The 27,096-nt window shown below is 45.0% G+C and overlaps 1 protein-coding gene across 1 annotated transcript in view; it reads left to right on the top strand.

Annotated features, from left to right (window-relative positions):
- LOC147902604 (DNA-directed RNA polymerase 1B, mitochondrial-like) overlaps window positions 1-27,096 on the top strand; it is a 65,465-nt gene that overhangs the window by 15,944 nt on the left and 22,425 nt on the right. The window contains exons 2-17 of the mRNA XM_087373644.1: window positions 5,220-5,438; window positions 5,519-5,652; window positions 5,770-5,836; window positions 10,291-10,349; window positions 11,472-11,589; window positions 11,691-11,804; window positions 12,358-12,489; window positions 23,729-24,145; window positions 24,506-24,556; window positions 24,662-24,732; window positions 25,567-25,651; window positions 25,742-25,894; window positions 26,011-26,085; window positions 26,194-26,283; window positions 26,386-26,436; window positions 26,838-26,952. Coding sequence (XP_087229770.1) covers window positions 5,220-5,438; window positions 5,519-5,652; window positions 5,770-5,836; window positions 10,291-10,349; window positions 11,472-11,589; window positions 11,691-11,804; window positions 12,358-12,489; window positions 23,729-24,145; window positions 24,506-24,556; window positions 24,662-24,732; window positions 25,567-25,651; window positions 25,742-25,894; window positions 26,011-26,085; window positions 26,194-26,283; window positions 26,386-26,436; window positions 26,838-26,952 — 1,951 coding nt within the window. The remainder of the gene's footprint in view (window positions 1-5,219; window positions 5,439-5,518; window positions 5,653-5,769; window positions 5,837-10,290; window positions 10,350-11,471; window positions 11,590-11,690; window positions 11,805-12,357; window positions 12,490-23,728; window positions 24,146-24,505; window positions 24,557-24,661; window positions 24,733-25,566; window positions 25,652-25,741; window positions 25,895-26,010; window positions 26,086-26,193; window positions 26,284-26,385; window positions 26,437-26,837; window positions 26,953-27,096) is intronic.

Raw genomic sequence — 27,096 nt, 5'->3', positions numbered from 1 at the left:
GCTGGTGGACACGTTTATTGAAGCATTTCTTGACTTTCCTTGCATTTGTGAAGGATGCTGATCCATTTCAAATCTCTAGACCAGCCCCTTCATTTGCTGGTTATCCATTTCAGCTTGCTGGATCTTCATTTACTGATGCGAAATTTGATACCTCAGTTTGCTACTATGGAGCCTAGTCCTCGTGGTGAAGACCCATCAGCACAACTCTCAGCTTGGGATGAATAGAATGACAAAGCACTGGCGCTTATTGGTGTGAGGCTGGCTTACAAACTACTTCATCATCTTGACATCACTACTTCAGCCAACGAGACACTGGACAAGCTCGATAATATTTACTCCACATCTATTGGACCTGAGGAGCAAGCTTTATTTGCTATCCTGCATGATCTTTTGCTCTCTGAGGTGCTAGATGATGATTAGTGGTACTAGTCTTTTTGTGTTGAGTCAATAAAGGTTCTTAGACTTATAGTTGTCTCTCTAAAATGAATGTATTTGGAATCAATAAGGGGATTAAAATGATTGTGTAATGAAGGGGAAAAAGAGGCCAAGTTAGAGGCCCTTTAGGTGGAAAATGTGGAGGGACTATATAAGTCTCCATCCACCCCCTACTATGTACTTTTTGATGTGACATCTAATCCTATCTACTCTCCCTCCCTCCTTCCTGTCTACGCTCACTCACTCTCTCTCTTCTCTCCCTCTTTTTCTTACCTCATTCTCTCTCTCCTACCCCTTCTCCTCCCTTCTTTCCCTATCTCTCTCCCCTTCTGCCAGTCTATCCCCCTTTCTCTAAATGTGCCCCTACCTCCTTTTCTACATTGGTATCAGAGCTCTGACTTTGGCACCTTTGCTTCCACTTACATGTTCACTAAATTCCCAACAGCTACTACGCCAACGCTAACATCAGATTGCAAGCTTTAGAAGCTACGCCAGTAGCCTCAACCCAACGCTAGCTACCAATGCGTGACATCTACTAAATGACCAATGAGTTAATGTCCTGCTTGGGGGAGGAAGGATTGCCATCGCCAAATTGAAGTCATCTCCAAAGCCTCTAGCAACTGACATATGAATTGAAGGGAAGGAGCGCTTCTGTGATGCTAAAGGACACCACAAGCTTCCTCAACGTTCGACCCTGCAAGACATCACCCTAGCGGGTGATGCATACATGTACCTCTCGATTTTGATCAAACCCAAACAGTGCCGACTTGCCCGTCGTCTGCTCACAACGCTTGACGTCGCCTTTTCCATCCTACACTCACACACGCCGCCTCCGCTCACTCTTGACCCGCCTTATGCCGCCTTCTCCATCCTACACTCACACATGCCTCCTCCGCTCATGCTTGACCTGCCTTCTCCATCCGTCGTCGTTGCTCTAGTTCCCCGTCGTCCCTGTTAGCCAGGACGGCGCCACGCTGCGCCGTGCCGCGCTGTCGCCTTATCCCTTAAAAAAAAAACCTTAGCTTTCTCCTAAGGTTCAGTAGCTAGGGTTAATTGGGTCAAGTTAGGTCTGGTTGGTTTGGTTAGGTTTAGTTAGTGGAGTGAGTTAGGTTAGTAGATTGGGTTAGGTTAGGTTTAGTCAATTAGGTTTAGTTAGTTTGGCTCTAGGTTAGGTTAGTATTAACTAAGGTTAAACGTTGGGTTAGATTGGTCTAAGACACTGTCCTAACAGTCCTAAAGCTCCTAGGTTAGAGCTGTCCTAGGTGACTTAGGACCCCTTTTCCCAAAAAAAAAAAAAAGGGGGGAAAAAACTCAGAATTCCAGCCTCTTTTAAGGGCTTTCCACAGCCCTATTTGGACTCATTTTCAAAGCTTCTTCGATGACACCCTTCTTCCGAGCCTCTCCATCGACATTTTCGTGTTTCCACGCACGATCTGAGGTGCTCATTACGCACGGTTTTGTTATCCATTTCTCCTTGCCTACATTTGAGCTCCTCTCTTGAAGGCCAGTTACCATGGCACCGAAGCGTGTTTCTCGTGATATATTGCATAACACTGATGAGGCTGCTCAGTATGAGCAAGTGCGTGCCATAGTGGTTGCATCCACTGGTGGTGCAGAGGTTCCTTCCACTCAACCTCTCTCTCCTGCATCTTGGGAAGTGCAAGCAGCATAGACACAGTTTTTGGATGCCCTTTCCTTTATGCTCCAGGGTGCTTTCCGCCAGATAGGACAGGAGTTCAGCTAGCAGCTTACCACAGCGATGGCTACGCAAGATACGGCTCTTGTCCAGATGGGACAGCAGATCACATCTGCCATTGTTATGCAGGATAAGGGTAAGCAGCCCGCACCCCAGCATGGGGACCATTCAGACAGTCAGGATGTTTTGTCTGCTTCACGTAGGGGTTTTATGGCAGATGCCCACCGTGCCTATGAGCATCAGTCTTCTGGACCATTGCAGGTACCCCATCTTGGGGATTATTTGGACATAGATGATGCATTTTCTGTGCCACAAAGCACCTCCTTGCAGGATGTCAAGCCATCTTTTGACTCTCAGCTTTCTGCATTTATGCAGACCGAGCCGTCTCTTTTGGGCTGACCCGTTGGTGTGCATCCGGCTAGTGCTCCTTCCACCGCACCAGCGAGTATGCCTGGAGTTGGCTTGGGTTTATATGGCAGCCCACACCCCTGGGAGAGAGGTCAGTCCTCTTCTCATCCCTTTGATATGCCATCATTTCGGAGAGATGCATTTGGTAGAGAGACCTAGCCCGGGGTTCATGCACCTATCGCTCCGCCAGCGAGCACATATAGCCAGACGCAACCAGTGCATCAAATGGCAGCAACTTCTACGCAACAGGGGGTTGGTGGTGGGCAACAAGCCACTTTTGATGACATGTTGGCAGATTCTTTGTGTTCATACAGGGCCCTACTTGAAGCCATCAAACTTGAGATCCCCTTCTCCGATTATGTGAACCTCAAGCGTGATGATGCCCGCACTTCTGGAGGTTATACACACAAGAATTATGCAGCCAAGGATATCTAGGACAAACTCACAGTGCATAAGTTTAAAGGGGACACTTGCACTCCCAATGAGTTGGAGGAGTGGCTCTCGAAGCTGGAAGACTATTTCCACTTCTACCCCAAGTCTGAGGAGGAGCGCATCATTTTTGCAGGTATGCATATGTAGGACTATGCCCACACATGGTGGCGATACATGAGGGATTCGCCTTAGAGACCAACTACTTGGAAGGGTTTCAAACAATTGATGGTCACTACATTTGTATCTCCACTTGTATTGCATCAATACTTGGTTGAATTTTATGCCTTGTCACAGACTGGTACGGTCCAAGAGTACTTGCAACGCTTTTGGAGGCTTTCCTTGTTTGTGCAAGACGTATCTGAAAAGGGAAAGCTGTCGCGTTTCATCCATGGGTTAAATTCTTCTCTCGCTGCAGATTTGAAGACACATAACCCTCAAACAATTGAGAGCGCAGCTCAGCTTGCAGAAGTATTCAAGCCTAAATATGCGGGCAAGCACAAAAATGCCATGGGCAGCTCGCATGCTATGGGGTATGACGTTGAGTCGAAGCCTAAGTTTGCTGAGTGGATTGACAAGAAATCTGCAGCAACACCATTTTCTCACTTCCCTACTGTCTCGGGTAGTAAGATGCCGTATGCCAGGCCTTACATGTATCTTGATGCCAAGCCTACTGTTGGAAATGAGCAGGCTGAGATAAAACAGCATACACGGGCAATAATGGACAGCAGAAAGAAGGCCAACTTATGTTTTAAATGTGGCGAGAAATGGACTCCTGAGCACAGGAATGTGTGCAAGATGCGTAACAGTGGTATTGCCAAGCTCAGCATGATCATTGACCTCTCAGATGACGAGGAATTGTTTGATGTCCTAGGTTCTTTGGATACGTCTCAGGATGAGATGGCAAATACACATGATGCAGATGAGGCTCTTGACATTGGTTGGAGCCACGAAGGGCACTGACTTTTCTTTTGATCCTGGTGGTGCTACTGCGCATGACACTCATGCTTTGGATTTGTATGAGATTCTGCCCAGTTGTGGCATGAGAGGCCGTAGGTCAACACTCTTTTCTGTGGAGCATCAGGATGCGATGCCTTTTTATGCACGCGAAGATGCAAGTGGTAATGCTCCTGTGAATGAGGATGAGGTTTATTGGGATGCCCAGTTAACACTTTATACTATTTCTATGCATGCGCTAATGGGTGCCAAAAGTGCTGTGATGCATTCCAATCTATTTGCTTCTAGTTCTACGTTGAATCACGGGCGAAGGCACTTAGTCTATCCTCCCAGCCAACCTTGTTGGTTGCAAGCTTCTCTGTTGTAAAATCCCAAAAAGATTCGTTTTTTCAAAGCTCTCTGCTTGCTTAATTCCAAGGAGCCCCAAACTCCCTAGATGGATCTAATATGCCACATGTCCTCAATTTAGGGTCCTTTCTTAATGCATCATTTATCCCTCTCTTCAGGGGGCTAGCAGCCCCTATATAGGGGTCTATTGTGGGGGCGCAGCAGTGCAAGTGGGTTTCCATTTGCAGACTGTAGCAAGCCCTTCAGGAGTGAACAGCCAGGCACTAGAAGGAGCAGATACAGGCAGCGGCAAGGGTACATGCAGTCAACAGTTCATCGTCTGCTCCAGCCTGAGAAGTGCATCAGAGCACTAGAGACAGTGGAGACACAGGCAACAGCAGGGTGTATCAGAGGCACCAGCAGCAGCAGCAGCCCTTAGCCTTTCTTCTAGTGAGCAGACAATGTATTGCTGAATCTTGATCATGAGAAAACCAATTGATCCAGTGCAAACCCCCGTCCTCGGGCTGCTATTTCATTACTAGTGATTTCTGACAAAGACCTGCTTGTAATCAAATCCTCGTTCATGTTATTCCTGTTCATGGCAGAAACTGAAAGCAGAGTCTGTGCAAGAGTTGCACATACAAAACATCAGAGATTTTCATGCACACCATCATGAGTAGAGAACGGGGCACAGTTCCTTGTAGTCAGCCTCAGAGTCCAGACCCAGAGCAGCGAGCATAGCCTCAGCTGTGAACAGCTTCATATCCCTTGAGTGGGAACCATTATGTACGCCTTCTTCATTGAGGGACTGGCAGTTGTACAAGGGGGTGTGTTCTAGTAAAGATAGTAGTTAGCATAACCCTTATGGACGGAATGAATTTATGTTGGTGTGTAGCATGCAACTCTGTATAATATGCTGAATCTAAAAATACGGAGCTGGGTTCTTACATGGTTTCTTTACCTTCAGGTCAGATTGCAGCATGTTCTTAAAAAAAAGGGTCGGAAAAAAGGTGATCAGAAAGGTGAGCCAGAGGATGATGAGATTGTAAAGTCTCAGATAGCTAAGCATCAAGCCTTACAGAAGGAAGTCAAGAAATTGCTTAGACGAAAGAGAATGAGGATAGTGCAAAAGATGGTCAAGGAGGCAGGTGATGCTGAGCCATGGGACAGAGCTGTCCAGGCTAAGGTAATCTTGATAACAGCTGAGTATAACTCAGTATCCTTTTTATGAAATGCTTGATATATATTTGATATTTTTGGATGTAGCTTGGGAGTCGTCTGCTCGAGCTTCTCATCGAAACAGCATATATCCAGGACCCTGGTGAACATCCTTCTGAAGGCTCTCTAGAAGTTCGGCCAGCCTTTCGGCATTTCTTTAAGACTATAAAAGGAAAGGCCTGGTAATGCTAGTAAGACTTGGGAACAATGTTTAATGAGGTTGACTTATTGCATGCTTGCCTTTTAATCACAATGCTGGATGCCTTGGAAGCTCACTCATTTGGCTGTTTTTGATGCAGTTCAACCAGCCGAAGATATGGAGTCATAGAGTGTGATCCATTTATCTCCAGAGGCATCCATAAGATGGTGTGTGGTACCATGCTGTATGATCTCTCCTTTAGTATGTTTCCCTCAACTTTATTGGGCTGTTATAATGAAGATTTTTCACGTAGGGTGACTAATATTCTTTCAAACAGGTAGATGTCTGCTAGGTCCAAGATGGTGTGTGTAATATGCTGTGTTATCTCTCTGCCAATATATTTCTTCAACCTTTTGGATAGGCATAAAGGCTTTGAAATGTCTTTCAAGCAGATAGATGTGTTCTCGGTTCTTATATTTTTTTGTTTGCCCCCCGGGGGTAGGGAATGTCCTCAGACTAAATGAAAAACGAGGTACAAAGGCACACTGTCAGGCTTGTTAACAATTTTTATTCTGATTTTATTAGTCTTTCTATTAAAATAATGATGTTATTTAACTATTTCTTGAGAATATATCTCTGATCAAAACTGAAATGAAATCAAACTCATTGATGAAATGTGTGTTAGGATGTGTCTTCATGAATTGTATGTGCCTGGAATGGGGCAAAGAAGTTCCTTAAGCATGGCAATTGTAAGAGGTTTCAAGCCTGGCAGGATAATTTGATCCCTGGTTTCCTTCTTTGTGTGTGTAGGTTTTGAACAAGGAAACATGCAATTGCTTATCTGTGTATTTATGAAACTGGAATGGCATCAATCTTCGCTTCCAGATGTCCCTACCTCCCCTGTAAGAAAGTGTTACAAATGTTCACCACTCCAGCCCTAGCCAGGTCAAGTCATGGTTGTGAATGTTACATTCAACCTACTCATGGAATCCTCAAATCCCTTTAATCTGGAAGCCTATTGTAAGCAGAAACATGTACATGCGTGTATATATTGTCGTCGTGTTTTGTCTCACGTCCTTATATCAAGGTTTCAGTGACCTGCGTGTGTTTTTTGTCTGCAATGCGTTTTAGATCCTATGTCTAGAAGACCTGAGATCGGCATGCTTATGTATTTCTGGAAAAGATGAGTACTATCTTTGTGTGGTTCTGAGTGTCAGAACTGGTCCAGATCATTCAAATGACATCTCAGTCCATGCAATCATGTATTGCAATGGGTGAAACAACTCGTTGATTCTCTCCTTCCATGAATGATTTTAATGGAGTTGCACCAAAACCCAACCTTATTGGGCTGTTATAACGGATTTGAATGATTTTTCACAGAGTCACTAATATTCTTTCAAACATGTAGGTGTCTGCTAGGTCCAAGATGGTGTGTGTACCATGCTGTGTGATCTCTCCGTCGATATAATTCTTCAACCTTTTAGATGGGCACGATAGATTTGAAATGTCTTTTAAGCAGATAGACGTGTGCCGGTTCTTACATTTTCTGTTTGCTCCATGGGGGTAGGGGATTGCTCAGACTAAATGAAAAAAAGTAGGTACAAAGGCACCCGATGCCAGGCTTGCTAACAATTTCTATTCTGATTTTAATAGTCTGTCTATTAAAATGTGGGATCTGGTTTGATGTTATTGGAACTCTTTCTTGAGAATAGATCTCTGATCAAAACTGAAATGAAATGAAGTTTTGTTTAAACTCATTGATGAAATGTGTGTTAGGATTGTGATCATGAATTGTATGTGCCTGGGTTGCAATGGGCAAAGAAGCTCCATAAGCATGGCAATTATAAGAGGTTTCAAACTTGGCAGGATAATTCGATCATGGGTTTCCTCCTTTGTGTGAGTAGGTTTTGAACAAGGAAACAAGCAAGGGCTTGGTATTCGAGAATTCGTACTCATTTGCTCGCACTTTGGCTTTCAGAACAGCTCTACAGAGGCTACCCTTTACATCTGCAAGTGTGGGACTGATTTGCTGGTTTTAGTCCTTTATGGGGATGACATGCTTGTGACTAGGACACATGCTTAGCAAATTGCAGATTTTAAACTTGATTTGCAGTAGACATTCCATCTATGCACTATTGGCATGCCGTGAAGCGTGTTTTCAGATATCTCAAAGGCACTTAATATTTAAGCCTTCTTTATGGGGCTGATACTTCACTTGTCATGCATGGATTTACTGATAGTGATTGGGCTGGTTGTTCTAACACTCGTGTGTCACATAGTGGTAACTGTTTTATGCTTGGTACTTCATGTGTTTCTTGGTTCAGCAAGAAGTAGAGTACAGTTGCTACTTTAGCTGTAAAGCTGAGTACAAAGTAGCTTTTACAGCTACAGTGGAGTGTGTTTGGCTTTGGAAGCTACTTGCAGATCTTTGTGCATGTCAGACTGCTCCTATCGTCATCTTCACTAATAGTCAGAGTACTTTGGCTGTTGCACGGAATCCAGTTTTCCATGCTCGTACAAAGCACATTGAGATTCACTATCACTATGTCAGAGAGCGATTATCAGCAGGTAATATTGAGTTGTCTTATGTTCCCACTGAAGACAATTTGGCAGATCTTTGTACGAAGGCTCTACCTCGACCTAAGCTTGAGGCTTTTCGGCAAGCTTTAAACTTAGTATCTTTTGTAACTTGATCTGTTGTACTCTGTACAGTCATAGGTTGCTATATCCCTACGGGATGAACATGTGCAACCATGACACTAGATATTTAGGTATCCTGAGCCATATCCAGGATACTCAAGCCCATACCATGGAGGGGGGTTTGTAGGCCATCTCATGGGCTATCCATAGATGCGACTTATACCTTGGTATGTGTCTTGTAAGCCTAGTTATAGTCAGTTAGGACTATTGGTACAAATAGTTTATGTACCATCTAGGTCAGTTAGGACACTTAGTCCAGTTAGGGCAGTTAGCCCTAGGATTTTGCTATGTTGGCTCACCCTTGAGCCTCCACACTTCAGTTTTGCAGTAATCTATTAAAGCATCTCGTTTTTCTCCTCCTTGCTTCCATTGCTTCCTAACCCAACATCCAACTGATGTCTAAGAAAGAGTGTCCTTCCAAAGTGACTGGGGCTGGCCTGTCTGCAGATACTCGAGATATCCCTCTTGATGTAGATCAAACTTAGGTAATAAAATAGATTATCTCAAAAATCAAGAACCGGTACCCCTCGTGTAGTTGTCCTCGTGTTGAAGTCCCCAATAAGAATGACTTCCCAGTGACTCGACAAATCCATGATGTCTAAATGTATGCTGTGTAGGGTGAGGTGTTAGCTTCGTTTTTGTGTCTGGATTGGCCTTGACGTCTATTCAGGTGTCTTCCAAATAGATGAAAGTCAGATTAGATTGTACAGCTTCCCTTCATGGTATGCAATTCATAGTGATGAGAAGGTGTTCATGCAGAGTTTGAAATATACATTCTTTGATTTTAGGTTAATTAGTGATTTTTGTTAGCAAGCACATCAAGGGTCGCAAAACCAACTACAAGATATCTTTACATAGAAGTTTCAGATAAAATAGGCCAAGGCATTTAGAAGCCTTTGTGGTCAGTTTTTGGTGTAATTTAATGTTCTGTAACTCATACCTCTATATGGTTGGCATTGGGCAATGAAGCAAGAAAATGGGATCTCTTTGGTTGGTCAGATCGTATAATTTGACAGCTGTAGTCTATTTTCTTGATGAAAGGTTTCTACCACATTGTGCTGTGTAAAGTGAATCCTCATACAACTGTCTCTTCTCGCAGAAACATGAAATTGTTTCTAAACAGAGACTGATCGAACTACATATCATGATGTGATGATTGAATAGTTGAACGAAGAGCATGCCAAGTGTATTTAGGGGAGCCAGAATAGTCTGTTTTGTAATTGCAAATGTAATTCCCAGGATAATCCAGAGTCCTTTCATTTTAGCATGGACTATTATAGAGGTGTAGTATAGTGAGCCTAACTTGTTATCGTGTTCATCTGTCCCTTGAAGGCACCTTCTGTGGAACTTGTTTGTAAGCTTGCACAAACTCTGCTATATTATCTTATAATGCAATTTTTTTGTTGCTATGTTTGTTTCTATATGTTTTATGGTGATATGTATCTGGTCATTCATATTGAAAAATACATAGCTGGCACCCTATGGCTGTTGATATGAAAGAGATTAGGTGAATTACACGTGCCCCATAAAAGGATGTCGTCAAACACTGGAGAGCAGGGGGGCAAAACTGGGCAGAGCGCCCTGTTTCTCTCAAACTGGCCACTGTCTATGGTCAATGCAAGAGATGAATGGGACTGGGGATGGAGAGTTTTTGTGGGGAGGGGCAGAGGTGGGGAAGGGCAAAGGCGAAAGCAGCTGGAGTGATGACGTGCACATGGCAGAGAGGAGAGGAAGCCAGCTCTTTAATGGATATCATTTTTAAAACAGTCTCCTCCTTTTTGCCCAGTGTTTTTCATACTGCTCATGTTTTTCCAAATTAATTCATGGAATAATACTTTTAAAGTGATTTTAGGTAACTCGATGCATTTGAGTTGCCTCAGCTGTGATGGATAATTTATTTGATGCATTGATGATTTGAATTGTTTAATTGTTGACTACTCTGTGTTTTGCTTTATTCTAAGTTTCTTTTTTATTTTGCTAGGCTCGGGGTGTGGTGACACCTTATATGCCCATGCTGGTGAAGCCCATCCCTTGGCAAGGGTACGGTTTTACATTCTCAATAATTACATCAGAGCATCATTTGTTGTGTTGACTATCAACAGACTTTGTGGACCCTCTGATTGGAAAATGGGTAAACTTTTTGAAGCATGAATTGAAATATATAGAACTACGACCCAACACTGCAAAACCCTCCCCCACCCATAATCCCCTACAATCCTTTCCCCTTCTGTTCTCCTTGATTTTATCAGTTTCATTTGTGTATCCGAACATTGTTTTCTTGCTACACACTTTGCATCGCTGCTTCTTACATCTCCCAGAAACGTGCTTGTCCTTGTCAGCAATTTTGCAACCTATAGCAGTTGAAATGTAACTGAGGACCTATAGATGTAGTTCCTAACCTGCAACATCCTGGTAGCCCCTGTTTGTGTTGTGTCACTTGCTCACCTCTAGCTTCCTCAGAAGTGCAGACTTGTCACTCGTCCCAGCAGATTCTTGAAGGCCTGTGTGAGACTTTTCGAGGATGAGGCTGTGATTCAGTATTTTGTGGTTTCCATTGGTCTTATCTCAGTTCTCTATCGCAGCCTTATTTTATCTTAAATGGGTCTAGTTGGGGTTCTGAAGCGATGTTTCTTGTGTGTTTGATTTGGGATAAAGGTTTGGTTAGGCTAGATCCGTTGATTGAGGAAGATTACCAAGGCTTCTCCCACCAGCATTTGTTCAACTCACAGCCATTGGAAATCAGGGTTTTGGTGTTGGTTGTAGGTGTCCTACGTAAGGCCTGTTACCATCCCATCTGAGCTCTGTCTGATAGTGAATTATACAGAGTTTGATGGCTTCTTACGTCAATTTTCCTGTATTGCACGGCCATGTGCCTCGACAGGGTGATTGGGCTTCAAGATATGCCAGTCATATGCTCGCTCATTTGTCTCCATGGTTGAGTGCTTTCACAACTAACTTTGAGAAGATGAACATCCCATTTTTGGTTGTTTACTTTGTAACAGGCATATCTTTGTATGTCATTTATGCACTGAGATTCATAAAAAAGTCATGCTTCATGTGAGAACTTACATTCATTGCGCTTTCAGACTAATTATGAGCGAGCTTGCCACGGCCAGAGTTTTTCCAGAATGGGGACTCAGGATTTTTGTTGCTCTTCTGTAGGTATAGGAGAGGGGGTTATCTAGTTTTACCTTCATGCATTATGCGGACCCATGGAGCAAGAGAGCTAGGAGAAACTCTAAAATGTACTCCAAGGCGGCAACTGCGCCCCGTATTTGAGGTAAGCATCCCACTTTAAATTGGCTGAATTATGTTGTGAACTCAAGTACTCAATATTTGCTTGATTTTTGTGGTGAAATCTTACTTTGGGCTTGATGGCAGGCTCTGGATACACTTGGAACAACAAAATGGAGAATCAACACCAGGGTGCTTGAGGTTGTAGAAAAGCTTTGGGAGGGAGGTGGTTGCATTGCTGATATTGTTGATCGTAAGGATGTAAGAATCTCCTTCCAATACTTTGTTGATTTTCTTGGTTCATAGATATTATCGCTATGCTTTCTAAAGCATTGATGCATCATGCAATACAGCTCACAAGTATATTGTCAGATATTTGCCTGTTGGATCCCCCTGCCCAGGGGAGGAGGCGGGGGTTGGGGCTTGAATCCGTGTTTTGAGGTTTGGGGATTGGATCTGTTGTGTTGAGTTTGAAGGTTGTTGCATGAGTAGGAAGTTGCCCATTTCTCACATTGCCCTTTAAAAGTGAAGCGACTGTATTTTGCTGTCTTGCAAAGTTTTGTGTGATTGTTACCCAATTTAAATAGGTGGTTGGATATCATTGGAAATAGCTTGACTAGTTGGATATTATTTTCTTTGCCTCCATTTCTTTCTTGTGACTTGGGGTCACAATCTTGTATGTTTTTTTCTTTCTCTACAACCTGAGAAATGAATTCTGCTGTTATGTGGTATTTTGTCATGGAAATAAATCATTCCAATTGTGGATGTGTGAGAATTGTGAAATATAGAAATACTGCTTTTGTACACGCTTCAGGTTCCTGTTCCAGAGAAACCAGACACGGAGGATGCCGAGTTACTGCAAAAATGGAAGTGGGAGACAGTAAAAGTAAAACGGACTAACCGTGAAAGACATTCACAGCGTTGTGACACTGAGTTGAAGCTTTCTGTAAGTTCTTTCCATGCATCTATTTTGAGTTGGTCTGGATCTTTTTTTGCAGATGTAGCATGAACAAATGCATGAGATTATCAGAGCAAGTTTTTTTAATGCCATTTGGCACACTGTAGATGTCTGTTGATGTTTTCAGAATGAACACTTTGCAACATGTACTCAGTAGCTCCCCATCGTACTTTAATGACCACTTAACTTATAGAAGATGATCTCCCGTTAAGGAGGTAACACCTGTACCAAAAGAGCCCAACAAGCTCTAGCTTTTAGCCAAATGGGTGACCATGGTTTGTGTTCAAGGATAGAGGTTGTTTGAGGATCTTTTGTCTCCTGTTTTAAGATCTCCCATCTCTGTTGCAATAGTATAACACAAAGCAAGTCTCAACTCTTGTCAAATGTGATGAAGAGATTGAATGAAGGGGGAGCATGCTTGGATTATGTTGATTGAAAATCGAGTGGGGGCTAGGTACCCATTCATGTCCATGGTGTAGCTAATGCCACGGAGAAGAGTTGCTTCCAAGGCCAAAGTCCTAGTGAGTAATGACTCACTTATATAGTTTCAAGCCTACGACAAACCTAAGTGTATCAAAGGTACCTAGTGTGTTCGAAACATTTCCAAGGTTAGGATACATGATCATAGGTTTACCTTTTGATTGGCCTTCTCCTTTAGTGCTAACCTTCATCATGGCTGAGCCTGCTCTTCACCTTCGGAGTGCGGACAGAAACTCAGTATGAAGACTTTGTATAAATGCTAAATCCATTGTTGGGCGCTGATGACGTTCGTGGGGATGTCCTAGTAGCTAGTCCCTGCTATACGTGATGGAGTTTATGGTTTTCAACCTTATGAGTGAGTATCATGAGATTGAAACAACTAAACTATGTCATGTTTTTAGAGGATGAGTGTTGGCATGCTCCTGAACTCATCTAGGTATATGCTGACCATTGGTTTACCTGGCCTCCATAAGACTAGTGATGTCATGTCCTGATGTAGACATAAAATCCCCCCCCCCCCCCCTTTGATCAAAGAAGGACTGAGACATAAATTTAGGGAATTGGCGCTGAAGAGAGTCAATAGTTTCCCAAGTATTCTCTCTTTTGAGCAATGTTTCCACTTAACCTTCAGCTCTAGAACAACTATGTTGAGGCCAGAGCAGCCTTGGCGTGCAGTAGGCATCTTTTATAACATGACCGTGAGAGGTCTTTGCAGGATGTATAGACCTCCACCCTGGTAGGTAGTCCAAGTTCTAGAAATTCCCGAGGCAGTGAGCTGGGTCCAAAGAAAACAGGTTGGTGTCTCTGACATCCAGCTTGTTGCTGAGCTGTATGATTTTTTTTCAAGGATTAATAGACGTTCTTTTCTCAAGGGTGGGGAAAAAAGAACAACCCTGTTCACAAGCTGCCGGTTCTTGTAATCTAGAAGACATTCCAGTTCAGGAGGCACTTAAGTGGTCAAATCTCAGAGACCAAGTTATCTCCAGCACCCAATACTTCTTTCAATCTATGGACGTGAAAGACCGGATGTACCCGAATTCTATTCGGTAATTGCAGTTTGTAAGCGGCTTCATTGATCTTAAGGATCTTAGACACCCACAATAGTTTATGAGATATCTAGTATTCCTTGCTAGTGCGCATTACTCCGGAATCTTTTGGGATTCTTAAGTAAACCTAGTGACCCTTTGAGAAAACTCGAGGTGATGCTTTCGATTAGTATAAAACTGCGCTACTTATGGCATGCCCTCTAGAGTGGCGAGTATAAGTTGTGGAATTTGTTTTGTCTTCTTCTTCTTCCAATGACTCAATGCTAGGGGTTGCTGCTTTGATGTGTGCTAGAGTCTCATTTGTATGAATCCTCCTCGTTGAATCAACCTTAAGGAAGAGAAAGAAAGAAATAAAGACAGTTAATTACAAGTCTTTGAAAGATCAAATGGTCTACAAGACTCAAAAAAATCAGATACAATGAGGTGAATAGGTGGAACGGGCATCTGCATCGAAGACAAGTGCAGCATAAACATAGAAACACCATTACAAAAAATGATTGAGCCTGATGGAATCTGTTTCGTGGCATCAATGGTCCTCTAGATGCTGGCGGAGGAGTTGAGCTCACGGGAGGTCCTGCTGATGTACGTGGCTGCAGTGGCATAAACCCCATGATAGAGTGTTGGTGACAGTCAGTAGGTGTGGTCCACAGTGGTCTCCTAGTTGTGGCCCAACGTCAGACAAGTGCCAGTGTCATGCGCGACGGCTGTGTCTCTAGTATGGTGAACATCGAGGGAAGACCTCGAACCAGATCTATGCATTGACGCGCTGACGGGTTTGTCGTCTCTCTCATTCTCTACGATGTCTCCTTGGGGTCTCTTGGTCCGTGCTATCTGCCTGGAAAAACTTAGTGATGACACTCTGAGTGGAATTTGGTTGATCTTGTATATGTGCCTTGAGTGGATGGCCTTTGTGTCGTACGACTTCATGAATGAAAGTCGCCAAACATCTCTAATCTTTGATCCGGATAAGACAAGATGGTGGGGAGGCCTCTAAATCCATCCTTGAAACAGAGAATTGCGCGATTCATACCCTCAAAGAGTGGGGGTGGTAGAACTGTGTATAGTCTTGCAGGTCTGTGAAGCCCTCCTTTGATATCCATAAGTAGTGATCTTTTTAGAAGCTGAATGTGCGTAACTGTAAGAGATCCTCTCGAATAACGTGGAAGTGAGCGGAATATAGGGGCCTCAAGGCTATACTGAAAGGGGGGTAATGTGTCCATATGGTGACCTACACTCTCAAACCATCTCTACCTATATGTGCATACCAACACATTTGATTGCCCTCAGTTGCTAAAGTCATGAATGAGGATAAGGCCAGCTATGGTAACCTGCGTCGGTATGAGGTTCATAATCCCTCACTAGGTACATGTATGTGATCACCTCGAATGCTTCATCAAACTGTGGTGGAGGTGCCCCAAACAAAGCCAAAACTAATATGATGTGGACCGATGGCCTAGTATGGATCATTAGTGATGATAAGAGAACCTAGAGCCTCTCCACTTGGGCCCAATCTGCATTTGATAGATTAGACCCCCAACAAGGACTACTATACATGCTTGTTGCTTGGACCAAGGAGTCAAAGAGAAGAGACTAGGTCCTGGGATCGCGGAAATAGAGGAAAAGCACCGCCACTTAGTCTAGCAAGTGCAACGTATCCCTTGCTCAGTTGGGCCTGCATTACTGGTCACATTGTGAAAATCGGGCAAGAGAAAAGGACTCCCAAGTATGTGTAGGATGCAATGACCTCTACTGGTAATCCATCCGGTCTGAACTGCTCTCTATGCATATGATGAGGCGTTGACGAATGTCGACATGTGTAGTCCGCGGCGGTCTCCTGGCTATAGCCCTGTGGCGAACAATTGCCACTGTTATTCTTGTGGGTTATCCCTCCGATATGGTGAGGGAAACTGGTGCAAATCGCTTCATAAAAATGCTTTGCTTTGCGTGTGTGAGAGAGAGAGGTTTTTTCACTTCGTAGCTATAATACCAAGGAGGCAAATTAAAAGTCTTTGGAAGGCCAAAGGGTCTATGAGACTAAAAGAAACTTGATACAATGATGTGAGGGGTGGAGCTATATGTGTGTGTGTGTGTGTGTGTGAGAGAGAGAGAGAGAGAGAGAGAGAGAGAGAGAGAGTTTATTAAAGTCTTCGAAAGACCGATGGGTCTATGAGACTAAAAAGCTTGGTGCTCAGACAGAGGGTTGACACACAAATCACACTTGGGGACATCCCCTCCCTGTTTAGAGTCGGGTCCCACCCGACGGGGGTCATAGTAGCCCTGGTTAGATGCAGAGCTATGACCGGGAGACATGCCAGGGCTGCACCTTTGAGTGGCCGACAACACTCTATCGCCAATTTCATGCCCCCATTGCCTCATCCACCCTAATGTCCTAATGATGATGATGATGATGATGAGATAGTCGACTACAGACATGACCATGTTGTACTTAGGACTTCGTACTGCCATTCTGAATTTTTTGCATTTGCAATGATGTGGATGCTCGTTTAGTAGCTCCACCACCACAGCTCATTTGTACCTTTCTCGTTCGGGTGTCTCGTTGCTAATACCCTTTGCTTATGGCAATCACACCTAGCTAAACAGGGCCACATCAAGCCCTTTTTTGTCCCACTAATGTTTTTTTAAAGTAATTACAAAAAAATGGGTCACTGGCTCTGGGTCACGGTCATGTCGAGGCCTTGTCTCGTGGGGGTCCACGTGATCTGGCTGAAAAAACTTCGTGATAGAGCTCTGAGAGGGATCAGCCAAGGAAAAAGTCTGCTCCTGTCTCCGTGCTTGAAGTATCCTCTCACGGTGTCTAAGTACCTCATGAACGAAACCTACCAAACATTGTTGGTCTGGGTAGGAGATGAATCAGGCCAAACTCCCATAGCTGTCTCTGAAGAGGCAGTAGAAACGCCCTCGGATCTCATAGTAAACATGACACCTAAAGATGAAGTGCTCCTTTGTCTCAACCTCCTGCATGTCACACAAAGTGCATATGCGCCTCTCCTTGGGTAGTCGCTCTGCTCTGCTGCTGTCGATACGAAGTCTATGTGAAGAGACCCGGAATTGCCCAAGAGAGACAAATCTGCGTGTATCCTAGTGGGTCAATGAAAGCCTCTGCTGTGATATGTAAGAAGTGATCTCTGTAGAAGCTAAGCTTCACTGGAAGATCACTCGGTCCCAACCAGGTCCGGAATGTGTGTAGCTGTAATAAATCCTCATGGATAACCTAGTTGACCTCGTGTGATAGGAGGGGAGAAAACAGAGCATCCATGCTGTACTGGGAGGGAGGTAGTTTGTCAATGTGAAGCCCCAGTCCCTCAAACCATCTCTCTGTGCGTGCATACCAGCCTCTGGTCTTCTTATGCTGCAAGTGCCATAGAAGAGGACAGTGCTAGCCATGGTAGCCTGCTACGCCCAGAGGTGTAATCCCCATACTCCCTGACTCGGTACAGATACGTGATGACCTGAAATGCAGCATCTAGTTGTAATGGGGGTGACCCAAACTCCGCCCGAATGATTTGGTTAGGAACGGATGGCTTACCACAAATCATCCGTGATAACATGGGAACCTGTAGCCGCTCCACATAGGCCCACTCTATATCCAATAAGTATGGGCCCCAACATGGGCTGCCGTACATCCTTGTTGGACGGACGAAGGAGTAAAAAAGCAACCCTTTGGTTTGTGGATCCTGAAATTGCGAGCGGAAGCACTGCCTCTCTAGTTTGGCCAATGAAGCATATCCTCTGCTCAAGCATGCCTGCATCGTAGGTCTCATAGTGAAGATGGGTTCGGAGAAGACAACCCCAAGATAAGTGTATGATGAAACTACCTCAACAGGTGACCTATCGAATGCGAATTGCTCCTAACGCATGACGGCTCGAGATGTATTCCGATCATAACCTTGGTTTTACCCAGGTTGACATTCAAATCATGAGACTCACAAAAGGATTGGAGTGCATCAAGGTGTCTCTGGAGCCCCTCTGATGAGGAAGACAAGAGAGCCACGTCATTTGCGTAAAGCAATATCTGGATTAGCGTGCCCGCAAGAGAGCAACCTACCCCCCTGTGTCTGCATCACTGTCTCAAGCTCGTCAATGTAAAGGCCAAACAAGGTAGGTGATAATGGACACCGTTGTTTGACCCCGATAGTGCTCATGATCTCGTCTGTCCATCAGATCTTGTTCGGACTTTGCTTGGAACTCTCTCGTAAAGTGCCATGACAGCCCAAATGATCTCCTGGTCGTAATGTAGATCGTGTAGGCACCGTATGAGGCGGGCTCTCAGGATTGTGTCAAATGCCTTGCGGAAATCCACAAAGCAACAGTAAACCCTCTGCTTCCGTGCCCTTGCCTCCTCAATGATACACCTAAGCGTGAGGATGTGATCCATGGTCCCATGATCACGCCAGAATCCGGCCTGTCCTGCTGCTCTAAGTCCTTGACACTCGGCAAATCTGCTAACCTTGGAATCAAGTACTGATGCATATATCTTGGACATGACATGTCTAATCGTAATGGTCCTGTAGTTCTCTAGGCTCATGGGATCCCCTACCTTGAGGATGGGTGAGATAGTGTTAATGGTCCAGGTGCGTGGAAACCCCAAACAAACAGCTTCATTAAATAGCTTTGCTAAGATCAGGGCTAGGAGGTTAATCCCATATGCAATGAACTCAGTGCATAGTCCCTCATGATCCTTCGCTCGGCCATCATGAAGTTTCATTACGGCATCCTTTACCCCTCCCTAGTGAAGAGGGTGCAGGATGTGGAGCGTGGCATATGTGAGAGGTTAGGGATTGGCTGATTTGGGATATCATAAAGTGTGCGTGTATAATCAAACCATACTTGAGTGTCAGTGAGTGGTGAGGGGGAACATCCCTCTAGAAATCTCTGGTTTAAAAAAAAAAAAGTTCAGTAGCTTCTCCTCATTTTGACGAACTAAGTCTAGTTTCTTTCGCGTAGCGTCTTTGGTTCGCTTGGAAGACTGTTTTTGGTTTCGAATCTGAGCTGACTGCGTAAAGCATTACACTCATCATTGTACCAGCTATTACAGGGTACGGTCCTAGGGAGTGGTGGATGGGTGGTGTGAGGGAAAGCGTGAAGGGTAGCCTCGTGTAGTGAGCGGGTGACTAGGGCAGCACGATCCTCTAAAAGGGGTATGAAGTCAATATAGGCGAGAAGTATGTACAGAAGGCCAGAGTATGTAGGTGAGTGATCGTGGTCAAAGCATATATCATGGTAGGTGGAGTAAGAACTCAGCGGGGTGGGAAGTACTGTTCGACGGGGAGCCGAAATGCTAAAGAAAAGATAGGTATGATCAGCCCTTAGAGGGAGAGGTGCTACGGTAAAGTTAGTGATGCGAGATGTGAAGGCAGGGGATCCCATGATGTACTAATCAACGCTGGAGCCTCCCCCATGTGGAAAGCATGTGAAACCATTTGAGGTGGGCCATGTGTCAAGACCATTATAAATAATGAGATCATGCATCTTGTTGAGGTCTAATAGGGCGTGTCCATAAGATGTGAATGGACCTCGTTTGTCAGCTGAAACCCGTAGCATATCTGCCTCCTCAAGGTCAATGTCTGGCATTAGAGTGGAATCATCCCTGAAGTTGAGGAGTGGTGATCATCCTTGAAGTTGAGGAGTGGTGCCTGACGAGCGCCTGTCCTCGCGTTGAAGTCCCCAACTAGGACTTCTTCTCCGCTGATAGAGAAGTCAACAATGGACTGATAAAGAGCAGCACATGGAGATGTCTCATCCTCATCTTGAATATCTCTGGCAAAGTGGGAGGTCTCAAGGGGGAAGTAGCAAATTGCAACAAACCCGGCTGTCCATGTGCTGAGAATCCGGATCCAAAGAAACATGGAATGTGCATCTCTTCGCTCTACTGAGATGGTCCCCAAAAGTGACCCGCTGACTATTGGTAGTGGACGCTCTGGACTCTGATGTGTCTTTGTATAAAAGACTGTCGTGGTCTGTATAGGATTTTGAGAAGTTCCCTCGTTTTGACCATAAGGTACCATTACAGTTCCAGATGGTGCAGGATAGGGTCTCCGCTCCCTATGTGGGAGGGGAGGTGGGTGCGCGACAGGGGCCTGTAAGGAGTCGTCCATCTTGTACTACTACCCACTGTTCCTCCTTGCGGGCCTGATCCCGCTATTGCAACATGAAGCGCCTCTCCTCAACCTGTAGTGGAGTGAGGTCCTCGTCCATGGAGTTCGCTAGCTGGTCTGGTAGGGCTGACCTGCGACGTAAAGCCGAAAGTCGTGCCTGAGCATCATGAAACCGTATGATTAGGGGCTGCTCTCGGTCGAGGTCTCTTCCCACCCGCCATGCTCTCTCAATCCTGTGCTCAGTCACATCCAGAGTAGTGGCCGCGAAGGCCATTGCATCTGTCATCGGTGTAGCCTCAGTGGGTGAGATCCCATGCACTCTAATGTTGAGAGCCTTACTGGCTCTCTGCTGTTGCTCCAAGAGGATAGCCAAAACGGTTATCCTTGTAGGTCCCCGTTTGGCTACGTCAACCCATTTGGACGTCTCCTGAATGGTAGATTGCATGCTCGCAATCTGTGTCTCCACAACTGGGGTGCTCCTTGGGACTGTGCATATAGCAGTGACCTCCTGTCGGAGCGGTAAGATCTCCTGTCTGAGTCCCTGAATAAGATTAGCTTGGTCTCGGATAGCATGAGCTTGCTCCTGTATGAGATGCGCCTGCTCCTGGGTGAAGCGTGCCTGCTCTTTTGCGAAGCGTGACAACTCCATCTTGTGCTCTCGGATACTATGTACCTCCATCAGCAAGTTCTCCCAAGCCTCTGATGGGTCAGCTGATCCGTGCCCTAGCGAAAACTGAAAAGACTGTGGCATGAAAGTGTGAGGATGAGACTGGAGGCTGGGTGATGAGTGGATGAGATGGGTGCGATATGGAGATGATAGTGGCCTGGATGAGGCGATCCCAACAGGGTGTGGGAACGTGGGCTGACTTAGAGGCAGAGGGGAGAGAAAGGTCGAGGCATGAAAAGACTGTGGCATGAAAGTGTGAGGATGAGACTGGAGGCTGGGTGATGAGTGGGTGAGATGGGTGCGATATGGAGATGATAGTGGCTTGGATGAGGTGATCCCAACAGGGTGTGGGAACGTGGGTTGACTCAGATGCAGAGTGGAGAGAAAGGTCGAGGCATAGTGTGGAACAGTGTATGACCCCTCCGAAGTAGGTGTCATAATTGATGAGAAGACTGTAGCGGGAGAGGAAGGGAGAGATGGAAGAAAGAAAGAAAGAAAGAAAGACAGTCTATTAAAGTCTTCGAGAGACCGTGAAGGTCTATGAGACTAAAGATAACTGATACAATGAGCATAACGGTGGCGGTCTCAAAACGGGCCAGCCAACCGTTTCTACAAAAAAGAGGTTATGAAGGACGGTGTGTCTAGTCCTGATACAAAAAATATGTGTCTACCTCCAGATGATACAAAAAAGAAGGGGGGGGCACCAAAAATGGGGCAGAGGGGGGAGATACAATATATATGTGCAGGTGGTGATCGTCAAAGACCAATCATAGAGGGGCCGTCAAATGGGAGGCCGGAAAAAACCCTGCGATAGATGATTGGCCTCTGACGTCACACGGCCTAGTCGAGCTCGGTCGTCGAGGGCGGCGGATGGCCCTGTGGATGAGGGCAACGGTAACCCTGGTGGGGCGGGGAGAGAGCAGAGACGAGATGTCATGGACCCGGATGTGTGAGTCTGTCTGCTGGCGCAGCTGTCGTGGCTCTGGCTCTCGCTCACGTCCGAGTCGTCGGCTAGACTGAGGAGAGGTATCCTGTGACTGGAAGAGATGATGTCAGTGACAACCCCTCTATCCCAGGGGAGAGTGGAGTAATCGATGTCATGGGTATGGGTGTGTCACTGCCAGAAACTGTAGCTGAGGATGTAGAGGCTGTGGCTGGAACTGGAGCCGAAACTGAAATTGAGGCTGACGTTGAAGCTGAAATCGAGGCTGGCGCTCAAGCTGAAGATGACGATGTCTGTCAACTCTGAGTCCACTTCAGTTGTAGCATGTGTTCACATCCTCGAGTTTCAGTTGTGTTTGCTGTCATCTTTCTTGGCGGCTTTATCTGTATCTTTGCCACCTTTCCCCATTTCTTTTGATTGATCCCGTGTCCTCGGTGTAGGTCTTAGTGCAAGAGCGGGAGCGGGAGCATGAGCCCCCCCCATGGCGGGAGGCACACCCAGTCCCGGGGGCTGAAAACAATGAGGAGGTAAGAGGCTAGGGGAGAGGCTTGGAGGGGAGGGGGAATTCGAGGCAAGAGGCTGGGGTAGAGGCTAGGAGGGGGGGGGGGGGTAAGCTAGAGGCTAGGAGGTGGGGGGGGGGGTCAGTTGATGAGGAGGGCGGACGAGAGGGCAGCACAGCCAGGCAGGGCTGCTGTGGGCGGAGCTGCAGCGGGCGGGGAGCTGCAGCCAAGTGGGGGGCAGCCAGGTGGCCAGGCAGAGGTGCTGCAAGTCGAGGCGGAGGGGCTGCAGCGTCGGGAAAGCAGCGCCGGGCTGCAGAGACGAGCAGAGTAGAGGCGTAGGAGGAGTCGGGAGCGGGGGGAGCAAGAGCGAGCGGAGCAGGAGGAGTCGAGAACGGGGGGAGCAGGAGCGGGCGGAGGGTGGAGGAGGGCGGAGCTACATAGCAGTGGGCGGTGAGGAAGGGGGGAGAGAGAGAGAGAGAGAGAAGAAGAAGAAGAAGAATAATATATTATCGTCCTCTGAAGACCAAAAATCGGCCTATGGGACCTGAGCAATACAAAATCCTCGTACACAAAGACTCCTCCCTTGGAGGGGAGGGTATTAAGAGAAACTACCTTTATGTCTTAGGTGAGTTCCTGTGCTTGAAAAGCTTATAGACAAACGTTCCTAAAGCGGGGGGTGACCCGCTATGTAGCATATCAGCCAGTCTGTTATGTCCCTCGAGAAGAGAGCTAATGGATGTGAGTATAGTAAGGGCATATCATTACCATGTGTTCTTCAGTTTCTGCCATTCCCTGGTCACATAATTGGCATATTCTGCTCTCTTTTGGCATATCTTTCCATCCTCCTATTTCAATCTGCAGCTGGTGTGATCGGGTGCGAAGTGAGGCCAAAGCTCTTCGCTTATGTATTGCCATAGGTGTGCAAATGTACTTCTGCGTGGCTGTTTCTCTTCCTGTATAAGTAGCCCAATATTCGGGGTTGATAAATGTACGGTAGTACTCAAACTTATCTCTGTTTTCAGCTGTTTGCCATTTCCTGTGTAGTGCATTCAGCAGGTCATGATGAAAGGCATCCTCATCTACCTCCTCTGGAGAGTAGTCCAAGTACCTCTCTACCTCCCATTTTTGGAACCAAGGGAGAGAGAGAGAGAGAGAGAGAGAGAGAGGCAGCTCAAGGGAGGTTTGGCAATGAATGAGGCCGTGATGAGAGGAAACCTGTGATAGAGATAAACAGAAAGTATAATAGAAGTCTTCGAAAGACCAAAGGATTTATGAAACCAGATACAATGAAATTGAAAGGTTGGAGCCTGTAATAGGGCATCATCACCACAATGAGTACAACATAATCAAATCATTACAGATCTCACATATGAGAGAAACCTGGATCTGTGGGGGGAGAGAGAGAGAGAGAGAGAGAGAGAGAGAGAGAGAGAGAGAGAGTTTTGGCAAGTTATAATGTGGCTTTATGTGCACAGATAGCTCGACAAATGAAGAATGAAGAATATTTCTACTATCCTCACAATCTGGATTTCCGTGGTCGTGCATATCCTATGCATCCCCATCTGAATCATCTTGGATCTGATATGTGTCGGGGTTTGCTAGAGTTTGGAGAAGGTCGTCCTTTGGGGAGGACAGGCCTTTATTGGCTGAAAATTCAGCTTGCCAACTTGTTTGGAAATGGTGTGGATAAGATTTCGTATGATGATCGTCTTACGTTTGTGGAGGAGAATATGGAAAATATATTGAATTCTGCCTTGAAGCCCCTGGAGGGTAAACGCTGGTGGCTGAGGGCGGAAGATCCTTTGCAATGTCTTGCTACTTGCATGGAGATTTGCAGTGCATCAAGATCGGGGAACCCTCAGAACTTTATTTCACACTTGCCAGTGCATCAGGTTGCCATCTCACTCTCTTATTTTGTTAATTTTTATTTGGAAGGGGGGGTTATTTTCAGTGAGTTACCCTTAATACTTTTCAGCTATTCAGACTTTCAATAGCTTAACTACCTGCCTATTGCATGATTTTGTTACTGAATGTTTTGTGATCTTAAACTCACAGCTCCTGTCTGGTTATATATATTCATCTGATTACTTTATTTCCTTATTGTTCTGATTACTTTATTTCCTTATTGTTCATATGCCTATTAAAGGAACACACCAACTGTTTGTTTATTAATTCATCTGATTTTTCTGGAATGCTAGGCATGCAAAAGTAATTTTCCTTCTGACTAAAAACTTTAGCTTGTGACATGTTAGGACGGGTCCTGCAATGGCTTGCAACACTATGCTGCACTTGGAAGGGATGTTGTAAGTTTGATTTTGCATCACCTCACATCATAGTACATTGAAGGGGTTAATATGCTGTCTCTGTCAGGTGTGACTGCCATCTGAGGTGGTTTTGTCTTTTGGCAGTTGGGAGCAGAATCAGTGAACCTTACAGTTCAAGACAAGCCTGCAGATGTATATTCTGATATTGCTGTCCGGTGAGGCTTTTGTAATGTCCGATATTCCGTAACTCTGAAACATTGATCAAGTATGACGAGACATTAATTATCGAACCTGTAAAAATGGAAAGATCACAGAGGATGCAAAGGAACAGAGAAAGTCTACGAAACACCAAAAAGCCTCATGTGACCAAAAGCTGAAATATATCATCATCAGAAAACCCCATGTAGGAGAACTGGAAGTATGTAGCTAGTCTTTGGAGGTACCTTAGGGGAATACAATTGTACTACTAATCGCATGGGAACAAATTTCGGTTAAATTAAAGCTTTTGAAGCCACTATGACGTCAATGGGGATGTCATAGTAGCTAGTCCCTGCTATCCGTGATGGAGTTTATGGTATTCAACCTTATGAGTGACTATCATGAAATCGAAACTGCATTATGTTGTGTTTTTAGAGGATGAGTTGGGGCATGTTCCTGGATTCATCTAGATATATAAATTAAAGCTTTTGAAGCTATGGACCATGAACTTTTTGATCTAAAATATATCACAAATTACTTTTGACAGGAGTAAGGGCACTATCTTCTACCACATGCATGTACACATCTCTTTGTCTCTTGCACTGGCACCATCTTATCATACATGCACGCACACATCTTGTACTGGCACATGCACTCACACCCATGCACAAGCACATCCACATGCTCACATAGCAGTGCAGGAGAACGTTTCAGGCTACTAATTGTATCTATTTGGATGCTTTGCATGTAGCTCAAAGAAAGGGCTTGATATAATGTATGCTTAAAAAATTGTAGTAGAGTTATAGTAGAGTTATACTGTGGTTGCTAACCCAGCCATGCTTGTTTCATAGGGTGAGTGGACTACTTGAAAAGGACCTTTTGAAAGATCCCACAGTTAGTCCTGATGCTGTAAATGCTAGGTTATTGCATGGGCAGGTGAGCTGTTCCATAATGTCCTTATGAAGAGCATCTGAGATACCTTAGGCACATCGTGCCATTATTCTAATGCCATTGGATGTGTTTTAGGTGGACAGAAAACTTGTGAAGCAGACTGTCATGACCTCAGTATACGGAGTTACATATATTGGGGCTCGGGATCAAATTCTAGACAGGTTACGTGAAAGAGACACCAAAGCAGATAGCAGGGCAGTCTTTGCAGCATCCTGCTATGCAGCCAAGGTCATATATGAGCTTTTTCTTCCTTAGTTTGTTTTTTCTCTTTGTGTGGGGTGGGGGGATTCTTCTTCGTTTTTACAAGTGTGCCAGAGAATTACTCATTTTTTCAAATAGCGCAGACAACTCTCACAGCTCTTGGTGAGATGTTCAAGGACGCAAGGACTATAATGGGATGGCTTGGTGACTGTGCCAAGGTGATTGCATTACTAGAAAGGTTGTTTACCCATAGAAAGTTTCATACATCGTGTCTATGCAAAAGTTGATAGATTTTATTAACAGCCTCTTTTTTGGTGGGTGGGCAGATTATTGCTTCTCACAATAAGCCAGTAAGGTGGACAACACCCCTTGGCCTTCCAGTTGTGCAGCCTTACCGGAAAGCGAGTAAAGTCTTGGTATATGTCTGCTGTTACTGTTGTGGTTTTGTGCTGTCTTTCTGGTGTGTTAAATTCTTTAAATTGCTATGCTTTATGTTTGAAATGGACGACATTTTACAGGTTAAGACATCATTGCAAATTCTTGCTATAAAAGAGGTGAACGATACAAAGGTACCATATTTTCTTCTATTTGGCCCTTCTCTGATGGTTTCTGAAGCTCTTTCTGTCTACTCGTTGTTATCATGTGTTGACTCATTGTTTGATAAGTTTTCAGGGTGTCTTTAAGTAATTTTCTTTTGCATCCGTTGGGTTCATAGAGCCCTGAATGATTTAATATTTCTTACAGCTAATAAAATTAATGTGGCTCCTGCATATCTTTAGAATGTAATCACAACTCCAGTCATATTTGTGTTGCCGTGGAAATTCTACCTATCTTGGGCCCACGACACTTCATACCTCTTTTCCGTGGATTGGCTTGAACTAGAATATGCATTTCTTTAAATTTAAAAAGAACTGTTAACTTTCAATTTTCTTTTTGTCTGCTTATTTCCTGATTGTTGTGGCCCTTTCAGGTGCTTACGAAGAGACAAAAAACTGCATTTCCGCCAAATTTTGTTCACTCCTTAGATGGCACTCACATGATGATGACTGCTACTGCTTGCAGAAAAGCAGGGCTCACATTTGCTGGTGAGAGATGTCGTGCCATGCCCAAATACTCTTCTTCATATCACTGTCCCTGTTACTTTCTGTCCCCCTCCGTCCATTTCCTCTCTCCTCCTTTTCCTGCCACCTAATTATTCAAATCTTTCTAACCTAAATTGGTATGCTAAT

The sequence above is a fragment of the Dipteris shenzhenensis genome, chromosome 4, assembly GCF_047967505.1.
Source record: "Dipteris shenzhenensis isolate YYH24624 ecotype China chromosome 4, Dip_SZ_1.0, whole genome shotgun sequence".
Lineage (NCBI taxonomy): Eukaryota > Viridiplantae > Streptophyta > Polypodiopsida > Gleicheniales > Dipteridaceae > Dipteris > Dipteris shenzhenensis.
Note: the sequence above shows the minus strand (reverse complement) of the source record. Positions and strands in the feature narration are given on the sequence as shown.